This window comes from Patella vulgata, chromosome 6 (genome assembly GCF_932274485.2).
Source record: "Patella vulgata chromosome 6, xgPatVulg1.2, whole genome shotgun sequence".
Classification (NCBI taxonomy): Eukaryota; Metazoa; Mollusca; class Gastropoda; family Patellidae; genus Patella; species Patella vulgata.
This window is the reverse complement of record NC_065884.2, coordinates 14418005-14444477: the sequence shown is the minus strand read 5'-3', so window position 1 is coordinate 14444477 and position 26473 is coordinate 14418005. Positions and strand designations below refer to the sequence as shown.

Sequence of the window (26473 nt, the reverse complement as noted above, 5' to 3'; positions counted from 1 at the left end):
TCTTATTACAACGCGAGATAATAACGCCCGGTGGCCTTGTCCTTCTATGCACCATGGTTTAAATCTGAAAGTGGTTTATTTGGGTAGGGAAATGTGAGTTACTCACGTTGACAAAAGGGCTCTATGATTAGAGTAATTTCCCTTGTCAATATGGCTGCCGTATCTTTATTTATTTCATAAAATGATATTTTTAGTAGAATCTTTATGCAAATGGACTAAAAACATGTTTTGTTAATCAAATTTTAGTATACAGAGCTTTATATTTTAGTTATATATATGTTTTATATCATGACATTATTCTTTTATCTGACAATAGATAAGCATTTGACACGTGAAATTAAACCGTCGTGTAAGCACTTGATTCGTTGTCAATGAAACAAATGGCCCGTGGACTCGATAATGAAGGAAGATAAACTCCAGGTCAGCTGACAGTTAACATGCTTGTTTAATAATATTTTCCTCTTCTGAATTTATATTTTTGTTCTGGTGCATGATTGTTTTGATTTCCATTGGATACATTTTTCATGTACCGTACCAAGCATAATGATAATGATGATAATGGACAATGCTTGATATTAGGCTTATAGGCTACTATAGTTAAAAAAGAGATATAGGATATATTTTGAAAAATTGCTTTGAAACCACATAATTAGAAAGACATGATACCAGTACAACAGTTGGTACAAATTATTATTCTGGTGGTTGTCAACATTTGTAACAGTAAGAGTGCCTCCGTCTTTTCTCCTGCTGATATTTTGATGATAGTCAAAGATAATTGTGCTGTAGTAACAACAGGAGAAGAAATAAATGAAGAAATTCGGCATGTCAGCAGTATATTTAATACAGAAGACAATGTGGTTGTTGGACGGATAAATGTAGATGGATTTCTCTGGCCAGATAAAACAGAACCAAAATTCAATAATAAATTCAGGAATAAGCATGATAGAATAATAGTATTTCAGAAAATAGTTAAAGATCGCTCCTGTCTTCATAAGATACCGGAACTAAAACCCAATATAATTGAATTTGAGGCAACAGTTACAATAGAGAACCTTGTGAATTTTATAAATGAACATTGCTATACATACAAATCGACTGATGGTAGCCTGTCATTTGAAGGTCTCCACAAACAAGAAATCCTTAGTAACTTATACCATGTTGAAAACATATCAAATTTGAATATGGGGAAAATGTACGAAGACTCACAAACATTAACCTGCACTGGTAGTCATGACAATAATAGTTGTCGCTCGAGTAATGAGCATAATTTATTTCGTCTAAGTAAAATTCCTGAGTGTGAAAGAATCAAAATGGAAGATTCCATGAATTTTTTTCATGAATATCTAAAAATATCAAAACCTGTCATCATTGAAGGGGCTATGGAAACATGGAAGTCTTATAAATGGACAGAAAAGTTTTTCAGAAAACGCTATGGAACAAAAGAAGTCCATATTAAACTAACATCAGGAGGAGATTATGAAGGCGTTGAATCTGTGTCTTTGTGGGAAAATTATACTGCTTTTTCCAACAATATTCCTTTGGAAGTCAAGCTGCAGTTAAAATTTCCAGATCTAGTCGTTGTTCGTCCAGCAACATTAAACATGAACTTTTCACAGTTTTTAGACCTTGTAAATCGCATATCTAATCAAACTTTAAACAATCTATCCGCTTATTTAGAGTATTCTTCCATTAGAGAATATTTTCCAGAATTAGAAAATGACATTGAAGAAATGAGTTTTATTCAAGGATTGTTAAATCTAAATCATTTGAATATCTGGCTTAGTGATGGAAACACACTAGGAAAAACTCATTTTGATCCTTATGATAACTTCCTCTGTCAGGTAAGTGAAATTGTGTAAGAAAATTGAATTCAACAACTTGACCCATCAGCAAATAAATTTTTGTAGAAATCTCTCAGTTCAGCTTCATTGCCTAAATCTTTCCAAATAGTGAGTAGTGTCATTTTCCATTCAGTCAGATCCAATTGGTTATTTTAATTGACACACAAAATCAATGATGTTGAATAAGACTGTTATAGGAAGTTTTAACAGCTTTCCACACCAAATAATGAAGTTTTATTTGTTCTCATATATCTGAGACTTCTCTTGAAATGTGTCCTTGTGTTGAGAGAGGGAAATGGGGTTGAACATCCATTTGACACAAACTAGCTCATTTCGATACTAACAATAACTCACTTCGTGCATAGGGATCTTTATCAGTGGAAGGACCCGGAGAAAACCTACAAGGTTGTCATGTACAGGCAGGGAATCAAAACCACACCACTTGATTAAATGACAGACCATGTGATCTAAAACGCATGAATTAAACGACACGACCACCCAACCCCTGTCCTTGTGTTGAAGCAAACGACCACCCAACCCCTCTCCTTGTGATGAAGCAAACGACCCCCCAACTCCTCTCCTTGTGTTGAAGCAAACGACCACCCAACCCCTCTCCTTGTGATGAAGCAAAAAAAAAAACCAACCCCTTTCCTAGTGTTTAAGCAAATGACCACCCAACCCCTCTCATTGTGTTGAAGATTGTTATGTAATTTTATTGCGAACCGCAAAGTAGAATTCTGAAGTAAGACACTCAGGAGCATAAGTTTAATTACTATAAACCACAAAGGTATACTTACTTTTGGTCTGGTTAATAGATAGAAAATTAATGGAGCTACTGGTAGATAAACAAAACATACATGTATTTGATTTACATTAACAGTCACTTCCTGGTCAGGATAAACTGCATGAAATATAACATACATTATGCAAGAGCTAAATATGCCTATTGCAAGTCTTTCTAAGTTATCTAAATTATTAATTAGACATTAATTAACTTATCCAGACCATAATCAATCCTCGATGTCAACGCTAGCCTGCGATGTTTACTGGATTAGGATACCATTTGCTGCTTCTCTTTCATTCTTGATTTAATCATGAAATGGATAATCGAGATTATGTTTTTTTATCGTACCGACTTTAGTAATGATGATCGAGGCTAGGCCGAAAATTCAATCGCTAAAATATTGGTTCAGAGTGGATCAATTTGACTCTGAAATTTTCAGCAAATTCCCTTTACATTAACAAGTTTTTAACTATTATAGAGAGAACTGCCAGCTCTTTATTTAATCCCCCATAATGTATCTTTAATTTAGAAATCGAAGAGTCTATTCTCCAATACTTACAATATTCTTGAATGATGCCCATTATTTATTTCCCTATGTCACTTACTGTAAACAAACATTATTTTGATAGTTAACCAGTTTAAAGGAGCTAAATCGCTATACTTAGGCACCTAGAAAGTATTGTAGAGGTATTATGTTTTAACTGCATGCAAAGATTGGATGATGTTGGGTTTTTTTCATAAATTAATAACAGTAATGCTACTTTATGATTTTAGATAAGTGGTAAAAAAGAGGTTATTCTATTTGATCCACATAATAACTCTAGATTATATGAAGCCCACATTCCAGAAGCCATCTTATCTTACAATAAAGAAGAAAAAATATTTAAAAGAAAACAATTAGTAGAGAGTACATCACTTGTCATGTCACCAGTAGATATACTAAAGCCAGATTTTAAGGTGAATATGTCTTGCTGTTTTTTACCTTTTCTCCATCAGATCAGTCAGTGACCTTTATGAGCATGACACAGGACCTTGTTTTGTTTTTTTTGTCCCATCCAAACGACTATACATTGGTCATTGCCAGATTGTCATGTCACCAGTAGATATATTAAAGCCAGATTTTAAGGCGAATATGTCTTGCTGTTTTTTACCTTTTCTCCATCAGATCAGTCAGTGACCTTTATGAGCATGACACAGGACCTTGTTTTGTTTTTTTTGTCCCATCCAAACGACTATACATTGGTCATTGCCAGATTGTCATGTCACCAGTAGATATACTAAAGCCAGATTTTAAGGTGAATATGTCTTGCTGTTTTTTACCTTTTCTCCATCAGATCAGTCAGTGACCTTTATTAGCATGACACAGGACCTTGTTTTGTTTTTTTTTATCCCATCCAAACGACTATATGTTGATCATTGCCGGACCCTCTGTCCTGCACCACTGACAAGGGGGAACTCCTGATGGAGTTTCTTGGCTAAAATCGGGATCCACACGGGAACTCCAGGTTAGCGAGGTCAACGTCTTACTCACTGAGCCACCACAGCTTCCATGAGGCCATATACAAAACTTAACTGGTTTTATTCACTAAAACATGGTTGATTAATTCAAATAGTGAGTTAATATGTCATTTACTGGTAATTTAACTATATTCATTTTTATCATCCATTGGTATACCATACAGTTCATGAAATAAAATGGGGTTTAACGTCCTACTTTTCTGCACCCAGTTGGCTATTTAAGACGGACAAAGGCCATGCAGTATGTCATGAAGTGATTTTTGCTCGGAAGGCAGCACTACAGCCTACTCTTATTTACTTTCAATCAAGGGATCTTTTAAGCGCCTGCAAACCTGTACACAGAACCTTGTTTTTTTGTACCATCCGAACAACTGGATCCTGCACCACCACCACTGACAAAGGGAAACCACAGCAGAAATTCCTAAGGAACTTTGTCGGTCAACACCAGAATCAAGCCCAGGATATCCTTGTTAGCAAGCTAGTGCTGTACTCATTGAGCATACAGTTGATGTACATAGAATATAATAAATTGTCTTAAATTTTTCAGAGATTTCCAAAGTTTGCTGATGCCTATCCTTTAAATTGTACAATTGATGCTGGTGATGTTTTGTTTATTCCTGCTTTCTGGTGGCATGAAGTTCAATCATATCCAAGTAAATCTGAACACAGAAATTTAGCTGTAAACTTCTGGTAAATAATTAACAAACAAATTCATATGAAGATCTTTAGTCTTATGTTAGCCAGAACCGTGTTTTCTATGCTCTCTCGCCGAATTTAGGGTCTGGGAAAATTGCTTAAATTACTGTGATCAATAAAAGAATAATGATATGGTAAAAAAAATGATTATTAATTGAAAGAAAATGTTGAAAAAATATTAATTATTAATTGAAAAAAATGTTGACTATTAATTGAAAAAAAATCTTGGTTATTAATTGAAAAAAATATTGATTATTAAATGAAAAATAATATTGAATGATTACTAACTGAAAAACAATAATTTATCATGCATCAATAGTTTATTATTATATTAATTCATAGAAACAAACTTTACTCCAAAAATGAAAATTTGTTGATTTGAAGGATTCACAGTTTTAAGAAATCTGAAAATGCTCCAAATTTTGTTTTAAAAAATGATCATATGCACACAATTGAATATTCAAATAGCATTTAATGACTTATAATATTCAAATTTTAAAATCGACATTTGATGTGACCAGTACACGCTTTGCATGTTAGCTATGCTTTCCGATTATGGAGTGTTTTTTTGGCTTCAATTGTTATATGAATGATTATTTAGACATTTATGCACATGACAAGCCCGTAATCAACTCTCTAAGCCATGGGGTGACCAAGATATTGAGTTGATTTGACAATGCCCACCATACCTATGTTAAATGCAGATATGGCTGACCAAACTGACATTTTCTGAAAATGCATGATGTCAAACACGAAAACTGCCGATAAAAGGTCTGACAAGGTTTTGAATTTTCTCTAAATCTCGAATAATACCTTTTTAATTCTGTTTTGACTTGGAATGGACATGTAAAAGTTACAAATTTGTTTTCAGGTATGAGCCATTCCTTACTAAAGAATTTCCATGTCAAGACTGTCGTTTAGATATCAACCCTAACTATAGACATCTTCTCTAGGTGGCATCTGAGAAAGGTGAATGGAATCAACATCAGAAAAAACGAATTGTTACATGAGATAGTGTAATGTCTTTTTCTAAACTGTGTTTTTTATTGTGATAAGATTTATTATTATAATTAATGCTAAAGCTAGGAATAATTTTTGATGGCTACTGCACTGTTCCCAAATGTACTGCAATTTTACAGTTGAACTATACAGAACATGTACTGCAATTTTACAGTTGAACTGTACAGCACATGTACTGCAATTTTACAGTTGGACTGTACAGCACATCCTGTAATTCACAGTAAGACTGTTGGGTACATGTACTGTAATTTTACAATAGGAATATGCGATACATATACTGTACTTTTACTGTAGGATGGTAGGGTACATGTACTGTAATTTTACAGTAGGACTAGTGTAGGGTACATGTACTGTAATTTTACAGTAGGACTGTAGGTTACATGTACCTCAATTTTACAGTAGGATGGTAGGGTACATGTACTGTAATTTTACAGTAGGTCTGTGTGCAATCTGATTAAAATACAGATCTATATTTCGTTTCGTTTTTTTATACTTTCGATGGCCTACACTACATGAAGATCTGACAAGTTATAGCGATAGGTCACGTCAGGGGTCAAAAGACCGACTTATGACCCTATGGCATCAGGCATTTGATTAACCAATCAGCTTTGATGTTACTAGTGGATTACCCACAGTTCCGTGAAAAACACGCCTAAAGCTCGCCGTAACAGACCGTTTCATTGGATTATTCCTGACACCAGTCAGAACACGAGTTAAATAACAAATCTTCCAGATCCAAGTGTAGTAAAGATAAGTAAAACGAAATTTTGAACTATAAAAACGAAATGAAATAGGATCTGTGTTTTAACCAGATTGGTCTGTGTGGTACATGTACTGTAATTTTAAAGTGAGATTAGTGTACACATAATGTCATTTAAGAGAACAACTCCTGTAATTTTACAGCAGGACTATAGATAGGGTACATGTAATGTCATTTTACAGTGGGTATTTGTGCTGTTGATTTATTTTTGAAAGTTGATCCATATTGTACAAACAAACAAACAATGTGTCAATCAGCGATATAAAAACTGATGTGAGATAAGATGATACTTCCTGGATTTCAATCAATCAGAATTAAAGACAAGTATATTTGTTGACAGTCCACTATATGCCTAGTTCTATACATTCCACTATATGCTTAATTCTATGCATTCCACTATATGCTTAATTCTATACATTCCACTACAGGCCAATTCTTATACATAAAACTATAAGCCTAGTTCTATATAGTCCACTACTGGCCTGTTTCCATACATTCTACTATATGCCTAGTTCCATACATTCTACTATATGCCTAGTTCTATACATTCTACTATATGCTTAATTCTATACATTCTACTATATGCTTAATTCTATACATTCCACTACTGGCCTATTTCCATACATTCCACTATATGCCTAGTTTTACTACTTTATTTTAACTGTGCTTAAATTAATATTTAAAGGGGAATATATTTATTTTTTAAAGGATCATAATATTTGATTTAGCTGTAATCCTTTGTGTCAAACAGTAGCTTATACCTTAAGGCTAAAACCAAATAATGTCTAGTTCTTGGGGGAATTGATAAATACATGGCTACTCGAGTTTAGTGAACAGAGTTTTGTTTAAATCTAGTATTTTTTGGTTTTTAAATAATTTTTCCCCATAGATACAGGAAACTAAAATTGAAATAAAATTGATCCATATGTTAGTCCCAAAATTACCAGTGGATGTTAAACCCCATCTCTCTCCCTCATAGTAACACCACTTGGTTTTATGTTTATGAAACATATGATTACAATTTTTTTTTTTTTTTTACCAAACTCATGACTATTTTTCCTGTTCCTTATGATGTTTGCCTTTTATAATGATTACAATACACTTATATTGACATATCTGTATCTATAAAAGGGGAAAACCCCATCATAATTGAGTTTGGGTATCATGTCTTTTTAAAAATACTTTTAATTAGAATGGGTAGTCTGATTTGAACATTTGCCTAATGTATGGAGCAGATTGCTAAAATTATGATGTGATGCTAAAAAGTAATGTTTTTTTTATAATTTTTAACTATGTTCATATATTTTTAAATTTTTTATTATTTTACACTTGTTTTGATTGATGTTAAATCTGGTTTTATTTTGATTGGTTATAAACTGAAAAACCATTGTCATGTCTGGTCGACAAAGACAAGTTCTGTGGTTGTTTGTTTGGGAGTGATGTGGATCAGGGTCTCACAGCATGGGACACCAAATTAACATATTTAAGTTAATTAAACCCATCCAAATACACAGCTCTTAGCTAATCTGGAAATTTTATGATGTAGCGAAAGGTCCTCTAAATTTTCTAGCATGGTTTTTGCTTGTCAACCGTGCTGGCAGGGAAAAGCTTGTATTCCTTCACATGGGACCAAAAAACAAGGTTTCATGTAAAAGATTGGCTGCACATTTGGAAATCGAAATAGTGCTGTAGTGTAGGGCTAAATTTCTCTCACTGCATGGCATATGCCGCCATCTTCATTAGTCCATTTCGTAAAATACTAAACACCATCTCATTTTGGCTAATATGGGATTTTGAATTTCTCAAATTTTAACACTTCTTGAGTTTGTATTAAACCCTTAAAACCCTATTCGAAATTGCTCAGAAACAAAGAGTCACTGGATGTCCAAAAAAGAGTCGGTTTTGATGACAATATATGTTATGGATGATTTATAGTATATACTATATTTGAATATATATATCTGAAATGGATTGGTGTGTATTATTCAATGTATATTTGTAATATATTATTATTCCAGTAACCATCTTCTTAATATCTTTTGTTGTTTTCTGACTATCAGTTACACCCAAAGCAATATTGCTTGTCACTCTAATGCCAGTTGAAATATCTGTATTTTGGCAACTGCTAGAAAGACATTTGCTCAGTATTGGTCTGAGTAGTCCTATAAGTTTATGATTATGTGATTTAATAATAAATAAATAAATAACCATATATGTAGTATTCTTTTTTATAATGAAGCGAATTAGTAAAGCAAACTGTTGGTCTCAGTGGTCGCTGTCTTGGTCCGAGTTGTCTATCAATTGATCCTACTGGTCTTTTGGTTGGTTCACTGAGTTTAATCTGAGCGGTCTTTGGTCCGTGCTATTAGGTCGTGCACCTTGGGCGAATATAATGGATCAGGCTACTATAGAAAATAACTGATGTTTAAGAAACATATCTTCTTGGTCAAATAAACCATATGCAAATACATCCTCCAGAAACAAATCGGACCGCAAAACACACAGCGCATGATCTACAAACAAAGCAGGGGTGCATTATGAAGCAACCTTTTTTTTTCTTTTAGTGTCAAATTCTTACACTATCAATACCACAAACTCGGCGCATCACTAACATAATTTAATGGGAATCTCTTTAGATACGAGAGACGAAATAAGGAATTATGGTTCATTGTATGAGAAATTGTGACGTAGTTAGAGATGGATAAGATGATGTTATTTTTTATGTTACTCCATTAATTACTTCATTGGTTATATTATTGTTATAAATTATACCAAAGGAGAGTGTGAAATTCATGATGGTTCGGCGAGGGCGAGGGCGAGGGCGGGGGGGGGGGGGGCAGTGACCTTGTCATGGGTTAATACGATGACACTGTCTACAAAGGAAAATAAAAGTTTTTTACAACAATCGAAGACATTTTTATACGTCCTCGTTTAATGCTGACATTCGCGTCCACTTAAACTTAAGGAACCCTTGACAGTTGGAATTCGTTAAAAGTATGCCGTAGCGCCCGTCTTCAGTTAGCCTGTCCGAACAAGGCAGTAGGACGTTAAACATCATTTCCTTTCAGTGTCCTCATGCCATGAGAAACGGCGCCAGTGTAAGATATTCATATGTGTTATAGGCATAAGGGGCTCATTTTGAGAACATCTGAGGGTGGACCAAATAGTTTGAGAGTCCTTGGACTGGACTCTGCCTTAACGATTTTATGAGGGTGAAAGGAGTTATGAGTTGTATATTGTGTTCGCTGCAGACATATCTCCTATACAAGCCATGGTTCCAATACTAAAGTGAGCTGGTTAATGTCAAGTGGACATTAAACTCCATTTCTTTCTCACTTTCTCCAGCACTACATCACCGTCACCTCAAGACAGACTACTGATATGAAGTTATTAAAATAAATATTATTAAACTAGGGTTATACACAAAGTACAAAAAGTATGCTAAAAACATGACTAGAGCAGTTCTTCAATAACAGTACAAAATTAAGTTCTTCATAATGTCATTTTCGCTTTAACAGCACCGAATTCATTTACAGCTACCCACAAAGATGTTACTAAACAAAATCGCGTCAAATTGAACTAACCAGAATTGGGTAGAGTAGGTCTACTAGTAACCTTTCCATCGATATGCATTGTTCTTTCTTCATAAACTGGTGGAGGTGCAATCGAGTGAATAGGATATCTGGGAGGTTCGAAGTTTGAAGAACACGGGACGCTCTGACTGTCGCTAGTCACGGGGCTCAATAAATTATTTGATTCACTAGTATCACAAATTATTTCTAGTCCGTCAACTGACGATAATTCTGAGGACGTGACTTCAGATGAATTACCTGCACTGTTTTCAGATGTTTTTCCATCAGCTTCTTCGGATGATAGCTGAACCATGCTAGTATAACTTGGTGGAGAACTTAGCTCTCCTGTACTTTCTGGTACCACTAGTCCGCCGACCACCGGGATTCTCGAGAAACTTTCACCCAGATGCGGTAGAGATCGGTCCCGAACACAAGGCGGTAAAAACGGAGATTCATTTTGAAATGTTCTCATGGAAGAACGTACATTGTTATTTTGTGAATCTTCGTAAGAAGGCAATGCAGAACCTGGAATAAATACTAATTGTGAACCGTCGTTCATCTCTTGGAGAACTAGGCGTTTTGGGAATGGCCTCGAAGTTATAGATGGTGGAATTTGGGAAACGGGCGGTGCCAATCTTTGAAGGGTTCTGTGTGGTCTAGCAGCTGTTATTGGGTGACTAGGTGGTCTATATATCGGACTGTTGTCGCTGTTATGCGGGAAATTCCTTCGTATGTTGAATCGTTGGCATTGAGGCTCGTTCGAGGGATACAAAAGACGCTGATTTGCGTTTTCAATCGTAACACGGACGTGTTTTAAGGCTTCAAGTCGTTTGATTCTACATTTTATGATCACGATTATGATCATTCCCACTAATACCATACACACGACTGACGCAGCTATCTTCACCTCTTTGTGTCTTTTTCCTCCGCCCGGTTTACCTGCCCTTGGTACTGGTGTATCAATTATGGCAGTATCCGTGATATATCTTTTAGAACAAACATTGCTTCTTTCTGGAAGGAAATGAAATATCAAAATTAGTATGGGACTGAAATAATCAACAAATACTCAATGTACCGTTAAAATGATCCTTTCAAAAGACCGTTTTCATTATCCTAAACCGTGTAGAAACGTAGGACAGTAGGACGTTAAAACCCATCTCATTTCCGTTAAAGCCCAAAACAAACCTTTCAGTTCAATCTATACGGACAAACCAAAAAGGAAATAGCGGTGCTCTATAACCGATCAAACATGGTGATTGCTCTACAGACAGTCTATTTACTTACCCTTGTATTGAAGTTCTCCCAACCAGCAATCAATCCTGTACGTATTAATTCCACATTCTGCAATACAAGTATAGGTATTTTCACCATCACTTGGAGACAGCAATTCCAGACTTGATGTATTATTGCTTAAAGATGTTTCTATTTGATAAAAATCTTCTTCATCAACAATCTGTTCTACTTCCAGATCTTCGGACTCATGTAACCAGCTGAATGTATCGCAAGTTTCGGTACCCGCCGGTAACCCGTATATCTTACACTTAAGTAGAACTATGAATTGCTTCGCTCTCTTGACTTCTTCCTCTATGATCTCCACCTTGGTATCTGTAAAATAAAAGCAAATAAATAATACTTCATGAATTATTGATTTTGGACATTGGCGTAGATTACGATGAAATAAACCTGACCTGGTGCAAATTGACGTTTGAGAACAAACTGCGTTTGCTTTTCTGCAAACCAAAAGGTTTTAGTGAACTCCCAGCATCGCCAAGCGGCTCGAAAATAGATTCTCCCATACATGAAAATATTTTTATTTTTTTGTGTTCATTTTTGAAAGTAAGCAGACGTTCAAAATATCTCAACCTTGACCTTCGTGTAGTTTTATTTATATGATTGAAGATTTACGAGATACTAATATAAACAGTAAAGACGTTTAATATACAGTTTAAATTCCACGTTGACACTTTATTAGATTTCTATCTCAACTCCTTAATAAAATACCGTTTAATTCGTAATAAAAACACATGTATACAACTAAAGGGTCAAAAGGCTGAAGTTTTCTTCTACTTTTTATTCAAACGTAGGCTATACATGTGTGTACTTTTATCGTTCTGTCGTTGCCTCCTTATAGTTTTGATAAAGCTAAACAAGTTATTGTTCACTGTGTAATGATTTCTGACGATGATACATTGTTTATTTGTTTGTGTTTTCATTTTGTTTGTTTGAATAATTTACCCGAGTGTTTTTTGGGGGGATTTTTTTAGTGTGTTAAATTGCATGTTTTTTGTTTATTTTTTTTCATAGTACTGTGTTTTAACATGAGTATAATTGACAGCGACAAGCCGCACAAGTAGAATTTTGGTTAGACTATTTGATAAGGTCAACTTCAAGTTAACCGTAACTCTGGACCTAGCCCTAATGCTTACCCTAGCCCTAATCTACAATCTCGCCAACAATCACGTGCCCTCACCTTTTTTACACCTCTGCAGCGATCTTGACGAAGATTGAGCTGGCCTTAACAAATAGATTTAGCCTACAATTTTTCGCGATGTCATGTTTTCAGGGGTTTATAGTGAATGGAGAGCAGAGTACGTGCTTTGCATTATTGAGGTTTTACCATGGTTGCATGGTCCAACAGGTTGTGATTCAAACAGGAGAATCATTCCATCAAAACGATTACTATAGAAATGGTTTGTAAGCGCCGACCTTGTTATCGACTTCAAAATCTAAAGACGCATTTAAGAAACAACGATAAATGTCGATTTTCAGGCATTCGGCACACAGGGCCGTAACTAGCTCAGAGCAGCGAGGGGGGGGCATGCAGGAAGTGTTCTCATGGGGTGGTGTAAAATTGACGGACTATGTATATCTATCGTTTTTATGGTCGACAATTTTTCAAATTTTTTTTTTTTTTGGGGGGGGGGGGGTCGAAACTTTTTTCAGGGGGGGGGGGGGGCTGTGGCACACTTTTGGATATTTTAGCAACAAATATGAACTAGTTATCCCGCTGCTCCCCACACACCTCACTGAACAACATCATATACACGTTTGAAGTAGTTCAAGTTTGTTCGGAAAACAGCCCAGACGATACATTTATCTTTGAACGTCATCACTGAAATTATGATAATGTTTTGAAAAAATGCCTGAACATCTGAGCGCGGCTTTAAAATACTGATTGTGGGCCACGGTGGCTCAGTGAGTAAGATGTTGGTGCGCTAACCTGGAGGTCCCCTGATCAAGATTTTCTGACTTGGCTCTCCTTGACAGTGGTGCAGGATCGAGGGCCTGGCAAGTGACAACGTATAGTCTTTCCGATGGTACGAAAAACCGAGGTCATGTGAACACATTGGCGCTCACGTAAAATATCCATTGGCAGTTGGAATTCGATATAAGAGTAGGCAGTAGCGCCGCTGTCCTGGCAACATTTTCCTCACATCACACAGTATCGCGTACGTATTAGCCCCAGTCGGAGCAGGACAGTAGGACGTTAAACCCCATTTCATTTTTTAAAATATTGATTACACTATCACACACGTGCATTTATGAAATCATCACGTGCTCACGATCGTCTATGAATATATTACTGGCGCAAAGTGCCCTGCCATTATTTGAAAGAATGATGACGTCACGTCTGTATTTAAACAATTATATCATGTGATTGTGAACAATAATGTGACAGAACGGAAGCAATATGATATGAAAGTCATCAATGTGTCCTTCATAATTCCCCAAGGCCGTGTGTAAACTGCACCCGTTATCAAATTCCAAAGACAGCGTTCATTGTTTCCTCTATTTCAAAATACGGGCGCAAAATATGTATTATTATTGTGGTACATTTTTATATCGCACATCTTCAATGACTAAATGCTCACGTGCGCTTTACAAAATTTATACAAATAAAATAAATAAGACATACATTGAATGATTGAAATCAACTTAAAATCTTATACATTTCATTAATGCATAACCTGCCATTCCTTTGTTGCATAAATTAAAATGATGTATTACCTGGGAAAAGACTCTAAGAAAAAGGGCGTTTTCAGATTTTTCTTAGACAATGCCACGTGATCAAAGATACTTTCGGCACTCCCATATGGACATTCATGACTAAATTGATAAATTGTATAATCTAAATGTAATAAAATAAAATATGCCGTATATCTGATTATTATACTGAATAAATATTATAACAAGCGTTACGTTGTCAGAAGAAATAAAAAACGGAAACAGGGGATTAATTAACGGATATTATAAGATAGAGCCCTGGGCCCTTATTCACGAAAACTTAAACTAAGTTACAACCGAAATTTTAAGAAATACTTCAACTTCATTTGATATATTCAAATTGATTTTACTGGTCAGCCCTGCCAGGAAAATTAGCAGCCCTTCTACCCATGGCCGAATGTAACTTTCTGGACTCACTTAGCTACGCCACTGGGGATTAACGCTGAGTTTCATAGCCATTCATATACCATGAAAAAGAAACCCAAACCGTCTTCCCATAATGAATATAGCAAATATATAAAGATGTATTATGATGTAGACAATTTACAGGCCCAATTATCATATTTCAGCTGAGCGGAAATGTAATAAAATGGTGTGGGGTTTAACGTCCTACTGTTCTGCTCCAACTGGGATAATGAAGACGGGAATACGCCATACAGTGTGCTATGATGAAAATTTTGCCCATACAGCGGCACTACGGCCTACTCTTATATCGAATTCCAACTGCCAAGGGATCTTTTACGTGTACGCCTATGTGTACACGGGACCTCGGTTTTTCGTAATTCTGTGTATTACAGAATGAAATGAAATTGGGTTTAACGTCCTCCTTTTTGTATTAACAGGAATAATGAAGATGGGTATACGCCATGCACTGTGCAATGGGGAACATTTTGCCCGGACAGTGGCCTTTCCGACTTCTCTTCGTCAAAGGATTCTTTTACATGCACACCAACGAGGTTTCGAATTCGAAAGCCAAATTTCGCCGTCTATATCATCCCAGTTGGTGCGGCACAGTAGGACATTAAACCCTATTTCATTTCCGACGCGTATTATTATTACTTGACATTGAAAGGGTGACATTCAAATGCAAATATTAAACATTTTTTTATATTGACACATTTTTATTTCATTGTATATAAATATTGACTTATTGGTGTCTAGTCAAAAAAAAAACCCAAAAAAACCCCAAACATTTGCACACTTCGTGAATTTTTGCGCTCATAGTAACTATATGTCAATATCAATGAAGTAAGTAGCGTGTGCAATGTGGACAAAATACTTAAACCGTCGGTCTGAAATGGTATGAGTTATTGTGTGTATGTCTATATCCTATTATCTATGATCTAATAAACTTCCCGTGATAGATTAGACAGGGAATAACCCATACATAAATAGATATTATTTCTAATACTATGTGACAGATATCTAATTTCAGCTGTATATAAATTTAATTTAGTTATTTACCTATGTTAATTTATTTTGATTATCATGATCTATGCTATACTTAAAATATGCTTACTGTAGGTAGTGACGCGATAAGAAAAAGCTCTAATTACATTATTGGTCTTAGTGAAAAAGGAATCACAAAATTAATTGTTCATACGATGTCGATTCTGGTAGAAGTGAAATGGGGTTTAACGACCTGCTTACAGCCCCGACCGGGATAATGAAGGCGGGCATACGCCATGCAATGTGCCATGAGAGAAATTCTGATAGACAGCGACTTTTCTGCCCATGTATACTCGTCATCAAAGGTTCTTTTACGTGTACATGCGAGGATCTCGGTTTTTAGTCCCACCCGAACGGCTATGCGCGTTCCCTTGTCAGTCACTAACAAATGGAAACTTTGTTGGTGAATCCAGGTGAACGTTCACAGCCAACATCCGGATCAAACCCCTGATTTCAATCAAACCCGCGCCCTACTCCCTGAACCGGAGGGTCACGGTTGCTAAATGGGTAAGACAATGGCTCGCTAGCCTAGAGGTCGGGTGTTCGATCCCAGCATTGGCCGAGAACGTGGTCCGGCGTGCCCCCCCCCCCCTTGTCAGTGATGCAGGACAGAGTGCCTGACAAGGACAGCTGTCGAGTCGTTCGGATGGGACGAAAAACCGAGGTCCCATGTACACATTGGCATGCACGTAAAAGATCCTTTGGCAGTTGGAATTGGATATCAGAGTAGGCCGTAGTGCCGCTGTCCGGGCAAAATTTCCCTTATAGCACAGTGTATGGCTATGCCCGTCTTCGTTAGCCCAGTCGGAGCAGAACAGTAGGACGTTAAATCCCATTTCATTTCATTTCATTTTACTCCCCGAACCACCATTAGAGAAATTCGGACAATAATGTAAATAAAGAAAGTTAACAATATCAAACCTATATTCCGCTTACAAAAAATATATACCGCGTTATTTAGGGTTTTTTCTGTCAGATGTCTTTGGCTATATATACGCCCTAAGGTGACCGAGGAAATAACGCGAGTTATTGTACAATATAATATATGATATATGATGTTATACAGTAATATAGGTTTACAGTTATGACAATGACATGTATATTATTAACCTCTATTTTATTATTTGTAACCTAGATGTAAATAGAGTGGAGTGATTATAATGACGTCTATATTATGTACAGTCTTGGGTTTGAATATGCTTATCACTGCCTTGCTAGAAGCCTCTTTAGTTAAAGTCTCTAACTCAATATGATCCAAAGTTTCGACATTGAAAACACGAATTATTTGTCAATTTAAATCAACATTGATGTTGTGATCTTACCAGGAAAAGATGGGCTTCTGATATTCAATATTTAAGACAAAATAAACATTTTACCATTGGTACACGAATCGTGTACCATAATGCCTTTCAATGCCATTTGTAACAAGGGACACGTAGAACGAGGCTAGACATACATATTCCACAAGTCATGTCAAACGGTGACGGCATATTCTTATCTGGATAGCATGCGCAATAAATACCTCGGTGAAGATTGGAATAACCAGACGCTAGAGATTGCCATTCGATTGAGACTTCTTGCGTATTTCGCCGAACACAACTGATTTGAAATTAGAGTAAAAACGGAAACGATTGAATGTAAATCATTTTATATACATTCATATTACATTATTATATGCGTTACGACCCATTTGTGTCAATTTCCAGGTCCCAAATATTAGTGATTTAGCTCATTTAACTTATATATAGGTCAATAAAGACGAAATGGGGTTTTACACTCTGTTGCTCTACTCGTACTGAGCTGATGAAGACGGGCATACGCCATACAGTGTGCTATGAGGGGCATTTTGCCCAGGCAGTGGCGGTACTGCACCAACAGTTTTGTGTTGTTCTTGTGTAAATGTATGTTATACATACATACATAAGAATTGTATGCTGTTAAGCCTAATTTTATTTCATTTCATTAGTTTTTGGACGGGTATAAAGAATATAATAATGCTTTGACCAAAAGAGTCAGAATCCTTCGTCGATATTTGGAGTCACGGTGACTCAGTGAATAATACGTTGACTCACTAACATGGAGGTTCAGTGTTCGATCCCTGTCTTGACACGAGAAAGTTCATCAGGATACTCCGACGTGGTTCCTAATTGTCAGTGGCGCAGGAGGGTAGGTCTGGAAGCTTAGGGACAACGTATAGTCATTCGGTTGGGACGAAAACCGAGGTCCCGTGTACACGTTGGCGTACACGCAAAAGATGAAACAAAATTCCACCATATGTCCGTCTTCATTATCCGTATTGGTACAGAAAAGTAGAACCTTGGTCCCATTTTATTTTCATATTAGATCTAGATCCTTCAATGTCAGCAAGATTTGACATAATCGGGATCGTGACAATAAAACAACGTTGAACCATTTAGTAAAGATATAAAGAACAAATTTATCACAAAAGAAAAATCAGTGGCTAGGAAAAGGGTTAATGTAACGATTGACTGATTTTGGACAATATGTAGCATGCTTAAAGCTACAGTTTATAATCTGTGTGGTTTATCGTTGATGAAGACGATACCATTGACTGATGAAGGTCACCTTGTATGACAATGCATTGACAGTATATAAAAATCACTCTTGTTTAGTGTATTTTCGGCGATATCATTTCAGTGAACGCGGACGTTAAATAAAGCTATTTTACACACACACGATCTATATGTATTATAACAGATAAATCTGTCCATATATGTTGATATATAATGTTTTAGTGTTTTCAATTTATTTTGGTGGCACTCTATAGCTACATGTGAAATTATTCCTTATAGTCGTTAAGTGTAGACAATGTATCAAAGTAAACAATCAACACCTAGAAATAATACCTATGTTATTTCGCAAGGGTTTTGATTTCATTAATATGCAAAAAGAAAGAAACCTTTAAACATCAATGTATTCAATTATAAAGCGATCGAAGCTTCTATGTCTTACATCAAATGTATTCAACTATAAAGTTTGTATTTCTGTAAGCGATTAGTAGGAACGAAAGCTTTTGTGTCTTAAGGGGTAGAGAAATGGGGTTTAACGTGCACTCGACACAAACTAGGTCATTTCGGGACTAATACGTAGTTCAATTTTTTCAATAATTCGCTTGCGTGTAGGGGTCTTTAGCAGTGGGGTTAAATCGGAGGAACTGGAGTAAACCCACGAGGTTGGACATGCGACTCTACCCCTTGTCACGTACACGCGTTGAATCGAACTCACATGTACCACTTGACTCAATGACAGACCTTATGGTTTCATGTGCACGCGTTAAACCACCAGACCACCCAATCCCCCTGTATCTTTCGGTTCAAGCTTGAGTTATTATAAGTATGACACCACTCCCAAATATAATGAAATATGTGCACCAACGGGATAATGAAGAAAGAAGCTGTGGTGCTATGTGGTGCAACGCATAACTCTTCTTTCTATTTTCAACTACCTGGGGATCTTTAACCTGCGCTCGATGATATATATACTAAACAACGGTTTTCCTTTCCACCCAAACGACTAGGTGCTTTTCCTTGACAGGCCTTCCATCCTGCACCTGGGTGAAAAATCTGGAAAGTCGAACCTAGGACTTCCTGGTTAGTGAGCCAACGTCATAAATTTGTGAAAGGTTCAAAGTATCAGTTTTAACGACGATTTTTGAGATTAACATTAAATTTATAATGATCCAACTTCTGACCAGGAAAGTCACATAAACATATTATAAACATTTTATGGGCTTCGCAAAATAAATTAAACATTAAGGGTTTTAACAGATCTTTAAGCACCGCAAAGATATACATCGTTTAAAGGGCAGTAAACATAATAAGATATTGTTTAAACCAAAATTAAACTGAATTTTCCATACATTAAATTCCGTGGTAGACCTTTAAATAATTCACAGCTATACATCCTTGAGAGGTACGTAACCAATCATGTCCATCTTTATACAAATAGAAAGGATAACCAAAAAATATTATTACCTGCTAAAACGAAAGCCATATAGGAGGACATAAGCATCATTAGGAAGACGGTAAAATCCATGTTTTAAGGCAGTGGTATTCTTTTCGAGCAGCCGAAAAAACTTATATGTGCATCCCGGAGTCTGGTGTGAAATCGACTGAATATGGTGGTAATGCTTCGATGATTTTATTGTGGGTAGTGTAGATATTAGTGTAAATGTCTTAGGGCTATATAGTATGTATTTGAAATGGTGTGGTCTATTTGAAAGGGATGAAGAGAGATCAATCAGTCATTAATAACAAGACCCACACTTCAAAAACAAAGTGTTAAAATGAACGTACCAGTTGTTCAAAGAGTGACGGATATCACGTAAGAAGCAGAATAGGCGTACTCTGTTTAGACCCATATTCCAACATTCTATGTATTTGAAAAGTTTCTGCTTTTGTACCTGATCCCACCAGATATGATTAGACTTTTTCTTAGGAATAACATCTTCGGTTCAAAAAATGTTCCGAATGTACAAATTATAAATCTTACTGTGTATGGATGCAAAAGGTGTCATAGCTTATTACGTCATGATGGTCAATAATGAGGCCCATATCACCTCGATTGCGATTCAGTGGTCAAGATGCCAATCAACGTTAGGATTAGCCTTTTTAAAGGTTTAATTAATGATCACTTTTAGCGTCTTATCCAAAAAAGCTGGATCAAGCCTATTTTGTGGCTTCGCCTGGTAAGTTTCTTAGGAAATGAAATGAAATGGGGTTTAACGTCCTACTGTTCTGCTCCAAACTGGGCTAATGAACACGGGTATACGCCAACAGTGTGCTATGAGGGAAATTTTGCCCTGACACCGGCACTACGGCCTACTCTTATATCGAATTCCAACTGTCAATGGATCTTTTACGTGCACGCCAATGTGTACACGGGACCTCGGTTTGTCGTCCCATCCGAACGACTAGACAGCTGCCCTTGTCAGGCATCACTGACAAGGTGAATCACGCCGGAAAATCTGGATCAACTTTCTCGGCCAATGCAGGGATCGAACACCGACCTCCAGGCTAGCGAGCCAGCGTCTTACCCACGTTAAACTCCAGGAACGAACGATCACTTATAGCATCAAGCTTTGGTCCATTCAAATTAACTAATCGCCCCTGTCCAGTAGATATTGGTCCGAATAAATTCAACTCGGTCAATTGTGAGTAAACGGGGGTTGGTGATAGCTAAATGTTGGTAGAAATGACTAGAAAATAGGTCATAAAATGCTCACCTCTATGACACACAAATGAACACAATTTTCAACCCCATACAGTAACTGGTTTCCAGTGAGAGGGGTGCAATGATGAGCTTTGCGTCATAGTTTTGAGTTTTTGCCCCCCCCACCCCTTGAGTTTTTGCGCCCTTAATTGTGCAAATGGCAAAACATCACGCGGTTTCAATGCGGTTTTACGTCCACTTCCACCAAGGTTGATATCGTAGACAAGTCATAGAGCTTAACCAGTGTCAAACATATACTGTGGGTCAGAATATGCTACAAATCGACTCTAGCGTGTTCCGCACAGCCCAGCTTTACTCTATGGCATCATAGGAGGACCCGCCACACCCAACCCCGTCCCCCGCACATACATATAAATATTGTTTTTTGGGGGCCCGGACGAAATCTCGTTCCTTATGTAAAATCATGGGTCACCACGCCCCTTGACTGGATTTAATATATATTAACTAAAGGTCGAAAGGTGGATAAATGAAATAAAAGAATAGATTTCCATCAAAACAGAATTCATTATACTGTGTATACATGTAATTGGTTTATACCAGTCGCTGTCTAAAAGTATTGACACTATATAATCTGTCATCGGTTTGCAAGCCCGGCATTGAATAACAACGTTAATCCCATCTATTGTTTTCATTCATTTATTATATTGTTTAATCCTTTATGTCTTGTTCATCGATCGTGTGAGTTGTGATCACTTTAATTCGAGAGTTATCCATGTTTGTTACGAAATTTGCTACAATTATGAACTATTGTGTTGTCCATCTTGAGATTTCTGTGACCATTCTCCTTTTAAAGAAATCACGTTTGCTCGACTAAACTTTTCTATGTCTATTATTATCAACTGTCAAGACTGACCTACAGGGCCACATATACCTCAGACATGTTGCTGACAGCCCCGGATGCCTCTGCGGTCACATATTTGAAGATCCTGGTCACTATACCTAGCTCTTGCTTAATGCTCTTTACATTCCAATGCACGAAAGGCGAAACCATAGACACATTACAATACGATCTTAAAAACATTAACTTTCTCTTGTTCGGATCCTCAACCCAATGTATGTAGCCTACCGATGTAAACCACAATATTTTTAATCAAGTCCACAATTTTATTGACATGTCAAACATATTTTAATCTTGCTCATTAGCAGTTTAGGTCTAAGTTTCAATATTTAGTTTTCAGTTTACGTAACCTATAATATTTATTGTACATTTCTATCAATCTCATTATAGCCTACATATGTATATGTATTTACATATATTTATATAAATATAGCCTATGTGTTTGTCACTTTAACTGTGTAGCCTAGGCCTATATACACCCATTTTGTTCCTTTGTTTTAATATTATGTATGTATATTATCTAGGGAGAGAGGTTTTACTTAGCCTGTTGCCCAATCCCATTCAGACATCCTGAATAAAAATATTGTTTATAAAAAAAAAAATAAAAAAAAACCCTCAAGGGTTCTTGTACGTGCACGCCAGTTTAGCTTCTAAATTCTATATTGTAACGGTGTCTTGTCTTGTCTTGTTCGCCTCTACAAACTATATATATACACATTTCGAGGCATTGTGCAAGTAAAAATAGTTTCAAATGCAAAATTCTGAACACATATCACAGTTCGCATTTAAATAAGTTGGCCTAGTTATGTTACAAATAGTGGAACACTGAAATAGTTACCCAACAGTTTTCTATACATTTTCGAGGTTACGTTTGATCCAGCGCGTGTTCTAATTCTGGTTTGGCAGATATTTTAAAACAACAGAAATATCGCGTAGCCGTAGGATGTTTTTGAATTAATGCGGTAAGGTTTTGCCTTTATTTCAATGCGGATTGGTTTATTTTATGTTAAGCTATGCGCACTTGCAGGGACGGATCAAGGATTTTCAGCAGGTCTACAAGTTCTGTAAATTTCCCTCACCAGACGGCCGATCGCACACTTGTGGTAATATTCGGGCGTCTTTAAATAGTCATCTGATTAAATCCCCTCGAACCGTTTAACGAACCGTACGTAAAGATGCGTACGCACCACTGTGTTCAATAGTTAAGTTGTGGATCATACTCCTGGTTGTCGATTTGCCCATAAGTCTTACATGCTTTGTGAAATGGGACTCCCTTCGATACTATTGAAGACGTAGTGTTAATCGCACACCACCCAGTAAACACGTCACCCTGATTTAAAGCATTTTAATTTATGTACGAATAGAAATAACAGTATTGTCCTCAGCCTGCTTGTGTTTAAATGCCCCCCCCCCCCCCGTCACCCCCACCTTCCCAGTCATATGTGATAAATTGTCATTTTTTAAGATACATACCAATGAAACTATTAATATTTATAATCCTTTAGTGGCATTTAGCGATTGGAAACATGACGGAACTAACACAATTATGTTGGAAAACAATCACTGGTTTATTATACACAAGCACGACGTTTCGATAAATATCCTCTTATCGATATCAAGCACAATGCCATTCCGTGTGTGTGTGTGTGAAATAGCTTTATTCAACGTCCGCTTCCGCCGAGGTGATATCGCAGACAATAACATGTTATATATACATAGTTAATTTATTTACCATGTGATTAGCGAAAATGGATTTAAAATGATTAATTAGTATTTATATATATATATATATATATATATATATATATATATATATATATATATATATATATATATATGTGTGTACAGAGCAAAACAATAAGTGACGGAACGAGACGTTATAACAAGTGCTGGAAAAAAAGGTGCGAATAGAGATATAGACATTTTACAGACAGATATACATCGTACAGCACAACACGAACATTTGACAGAACGGACAGCAAAAAAAATAAAACAAATAAATAAGTAATAAAAAAATAGATAAATGAATAAGAACTGAAATTATATGGCATTACCACTTAGTAAATGAAATGGGATTTAACGTCCTAGTACTGTTCTGCTCCGAACTGGGCTAATGAAGACGGACCATTTAGTAAACTATAACTTAAACAGACAAATGAGTAGCGAAAACTACTACTACTTGTTAGTTGTGTTTTACGTCCGCTTCCACCGAGGTGATATCGCAGACAAAACTGTGAGGTCTATGTATATGAATGTACAACGTGAAGCCATACTTAATTAATTGTTAATGATTAGGGGAGTTCATATAGTTCTTTGTCGGTAAATATAAAATCTATATGAGCTCCTTTAATAATCAATAACAATTTATTAAAGATACTTTCCCAGGAAAGTATTTATCGGGTGGTTATTTCCAATAAAAGTATGGCAATTTTGGTATATATGGAAAGTAGAAACATCCAATCTTACCAGAAAAATACTGGATTCCCTGAAAAACACGCATGGAGTACATACATCAGGACAAAAATGTGAGTGTTGCTCGAGTAACGTGAAAGGTAGCACGCGGAGATTGTCTTATCTCGCAGCGTTAGTGAGCGCTTGATGTATACGTTGATAAAATTGATGAGATAAGAAATACGGAAAAAGATTTGGGAAGTGGATAATCCGAGAAATTATTGGGCTTCGATATTTAGGATAAATAATCAGCAATTAAAGACAACATCGTCTTGTATATGCAATGAATCTTCCCCCTCCTTCGAATCCGTGACTAGGTACCGAGAGAGCCATGCAAGTCAATTGGCACAAACCTCTTTTGGTCGAATTTTTATAGCAGGAGTATTCCCTGACAAATACACCGTTTTGAGAAGGATTTGAAGCAAAATTATGATAAATTAATTAGTTTGAATATGTTTTTAGTCCAAATATATCATTAAATCACTCAGTTTGTGCGCGGGAATGTATCTTTAAGTATGGCTTCACGTTGTACATTCATAGACCTCCTCGGTTACAAAATGGTATTGTGCTTGGTAACGATAAGAGGATACTTATCGAAACGCCGTGCTTGTGTATATAAAACCATACCACTGTGTTAGTTCTACAATAAAAGTATTGGAATATTTGGTATAATTTCAAAGTAGAAAGACCCAATCTTACTTTAGAGAAGTACTGGATTCCCGGAAAAACACCCATAGGGAGCCCACAAGATGAGATGGTTTCACTAACTGGTAGCCTGTCTCATCGAGTGTCGATCTATAATGGCTAACGGTTTTGAGAATATTTAGAGACTTAAACGTTCAGTAGACTCTGCAATTAAACGACAGAAAATGAAGTTCTCGGAGGATAATCCAAGAATTTACTTAGGCTGCGATATTTATGGTAAATGGACAGCGACTAACGGCAAATACAAACTGATTCAAGTCACGTGATAAACGGGGATTCCTGAAATAGATTCTTGTGACATGGGGTAATTTTCTTCGAATTCAAATGTTTTGAAAGTGATTTGAAGCAAACTTTTGACGAATAAATTAGTTTGAATATGTTTTAGTCCAAATATATCATCAAATCACACCGGGCTCGAGAGGGACATCCAGGTTAGCGAAATAACTTCTTACTCAACGAGCCACCGCGGCTCCCTGAAAGGCAAAAATGGGGTTTAGCATACTATTTTTGTGTTCCATCCTGGCGAATGAATATAATACTATAGGGCCTATATACAGTTTATTTAAGTTCTGTAAAATACTCTGGTTAATGTATTGAAGTTGTTAGCTAGTACCAGTGACAACGAGAACTAGGTTAACAGGGATAAGTCTGGTAGTTTAAAATCGGGCAATAACATACTAGTCTGATAATCCAAATATGGTAATCCCATGCGTTAGAAACGTGGTTAGTCGCCCTCCTAGGTGCCCATATAAGTACACTGTGTTGAAATCCAGGGTAGCGTCTGTGCATCTGACCAATCAGATAAGCGAAGTACCTGGTCAATTTCCCGGGGCTCTATACTGACTCATGCACGCATCATCTTTATATAAGAAAGAGCGAGTTTATTTTCACTTTAGACATTGTTGAGAGGCTAGGAGATAGACACCATTCGGAGCTCGGGAAAATTATACCCATATATGGCCTCCTCGGCTTAGAGGCGAGGGCGAAGACACAATCCTGGCGAGAACATCATGTAGAACTAACATTAAGTGTGTGGCTCTTGCCACGTTTAAGCCGTTATGGTCTGAGTTAGAAAGGATATTAAACTCAGACCGTGGATATTTTAATAACTCGAAAAGTAATATCATAGCTATTGTAGTTTCCTGTATTTAACTTTGTAGTTTGCTGTATTTGTTATATAAACTTAGTAACAACATAAACAGTGTTTCAGACTTAATTGATCATTAGAAATAGTTATCACAACGTGAAGTCAAAAAAAGTCCTAGACGATAGTGTCCCCCTAGTGTCACGGGCCGTATCACAAAGTGGAAGTAATTCATAATTCATCTATTTAACGACACACCGTAGTGTCACATGAAGACGAGAATATGCCATTAAGTGCTATCGTGTGATCCGAATGGCTAAAAGACTTTTCATACCAAACACTCCAACCTACTAAGAGACTTCATCCAACACCACTAACAAAGCCCGCATACATTATGTAATATACATGCATTATCTTATCTATATACTTCCACAGTAATACTCAAATAAATTTTGAGCAGAGACTTCAGTAATTTCAAAACCAAATATTTCTTAAAG

At 36.4% G+C, this 26473-nt stretch overlaps 2 protein-coding genes across 3 annotated transcripts in view; one reads left to right on the top strand and one right to left on the bottom strand.

The window, feature by feature from the left end:
- The first annotated feature begins 145 nt into the window (after positions 1 to 145).
- LOC126824598 (jmjC domain-containing protein E) lies at positions 146 to 8824 on the top strand. The gene is made up of 4 exons (XM_050553856.2): positions 146 to 1841; positions 3400 to 3582; positions 4691 to 4833; positions 5711 to 8824. Exons 1-4 carry the CDS (start codon positions 660 to 662, stop codon positions 5790 to 5792), a joined length of 1590 nt encoding a protein of 529 aa, XP_050409813.1. The 5' UTR covers positions 146 to 659; the 3' UTR covers positions 5793 to 8824.
- A 1213-nt stretch (positions 8825 to 10037) lies between these two features.
- Positions 10038 to 26473, bottom strand: part of LOC126824599 (uncharacterized) — a 35322-nt gene continuing 18886 nt past the window's right edge. The window contains exons 1-3 of one of the 2 annotated variants that reach the window (XM_050553857.2): positions 19641 to 19767; positions 11476 to 11796; positions 10038 to 11202 (exon numbers count right to left, since the gene is read on the bottom strand). In XM_050553857.2, coding sequence (XP_050409814.1) covers positions 10199 to 11202; positions 11476 to 11796; positions 19641 to 19701 — 1386 coding nt within the window. In that variant the 5' untranslated portion in view covers positions 19702 to 19767 and the 3' untranslated portion in view covers positions 10038 to 10198. Of the gene's footprint in view, positions 11203 to 11475; positions 11797 to 19640; positions 19768 to 26473 lie in introns of those variants that run through there. The other variant, XR_007681573.2, reaches the window with a different exon arrangement.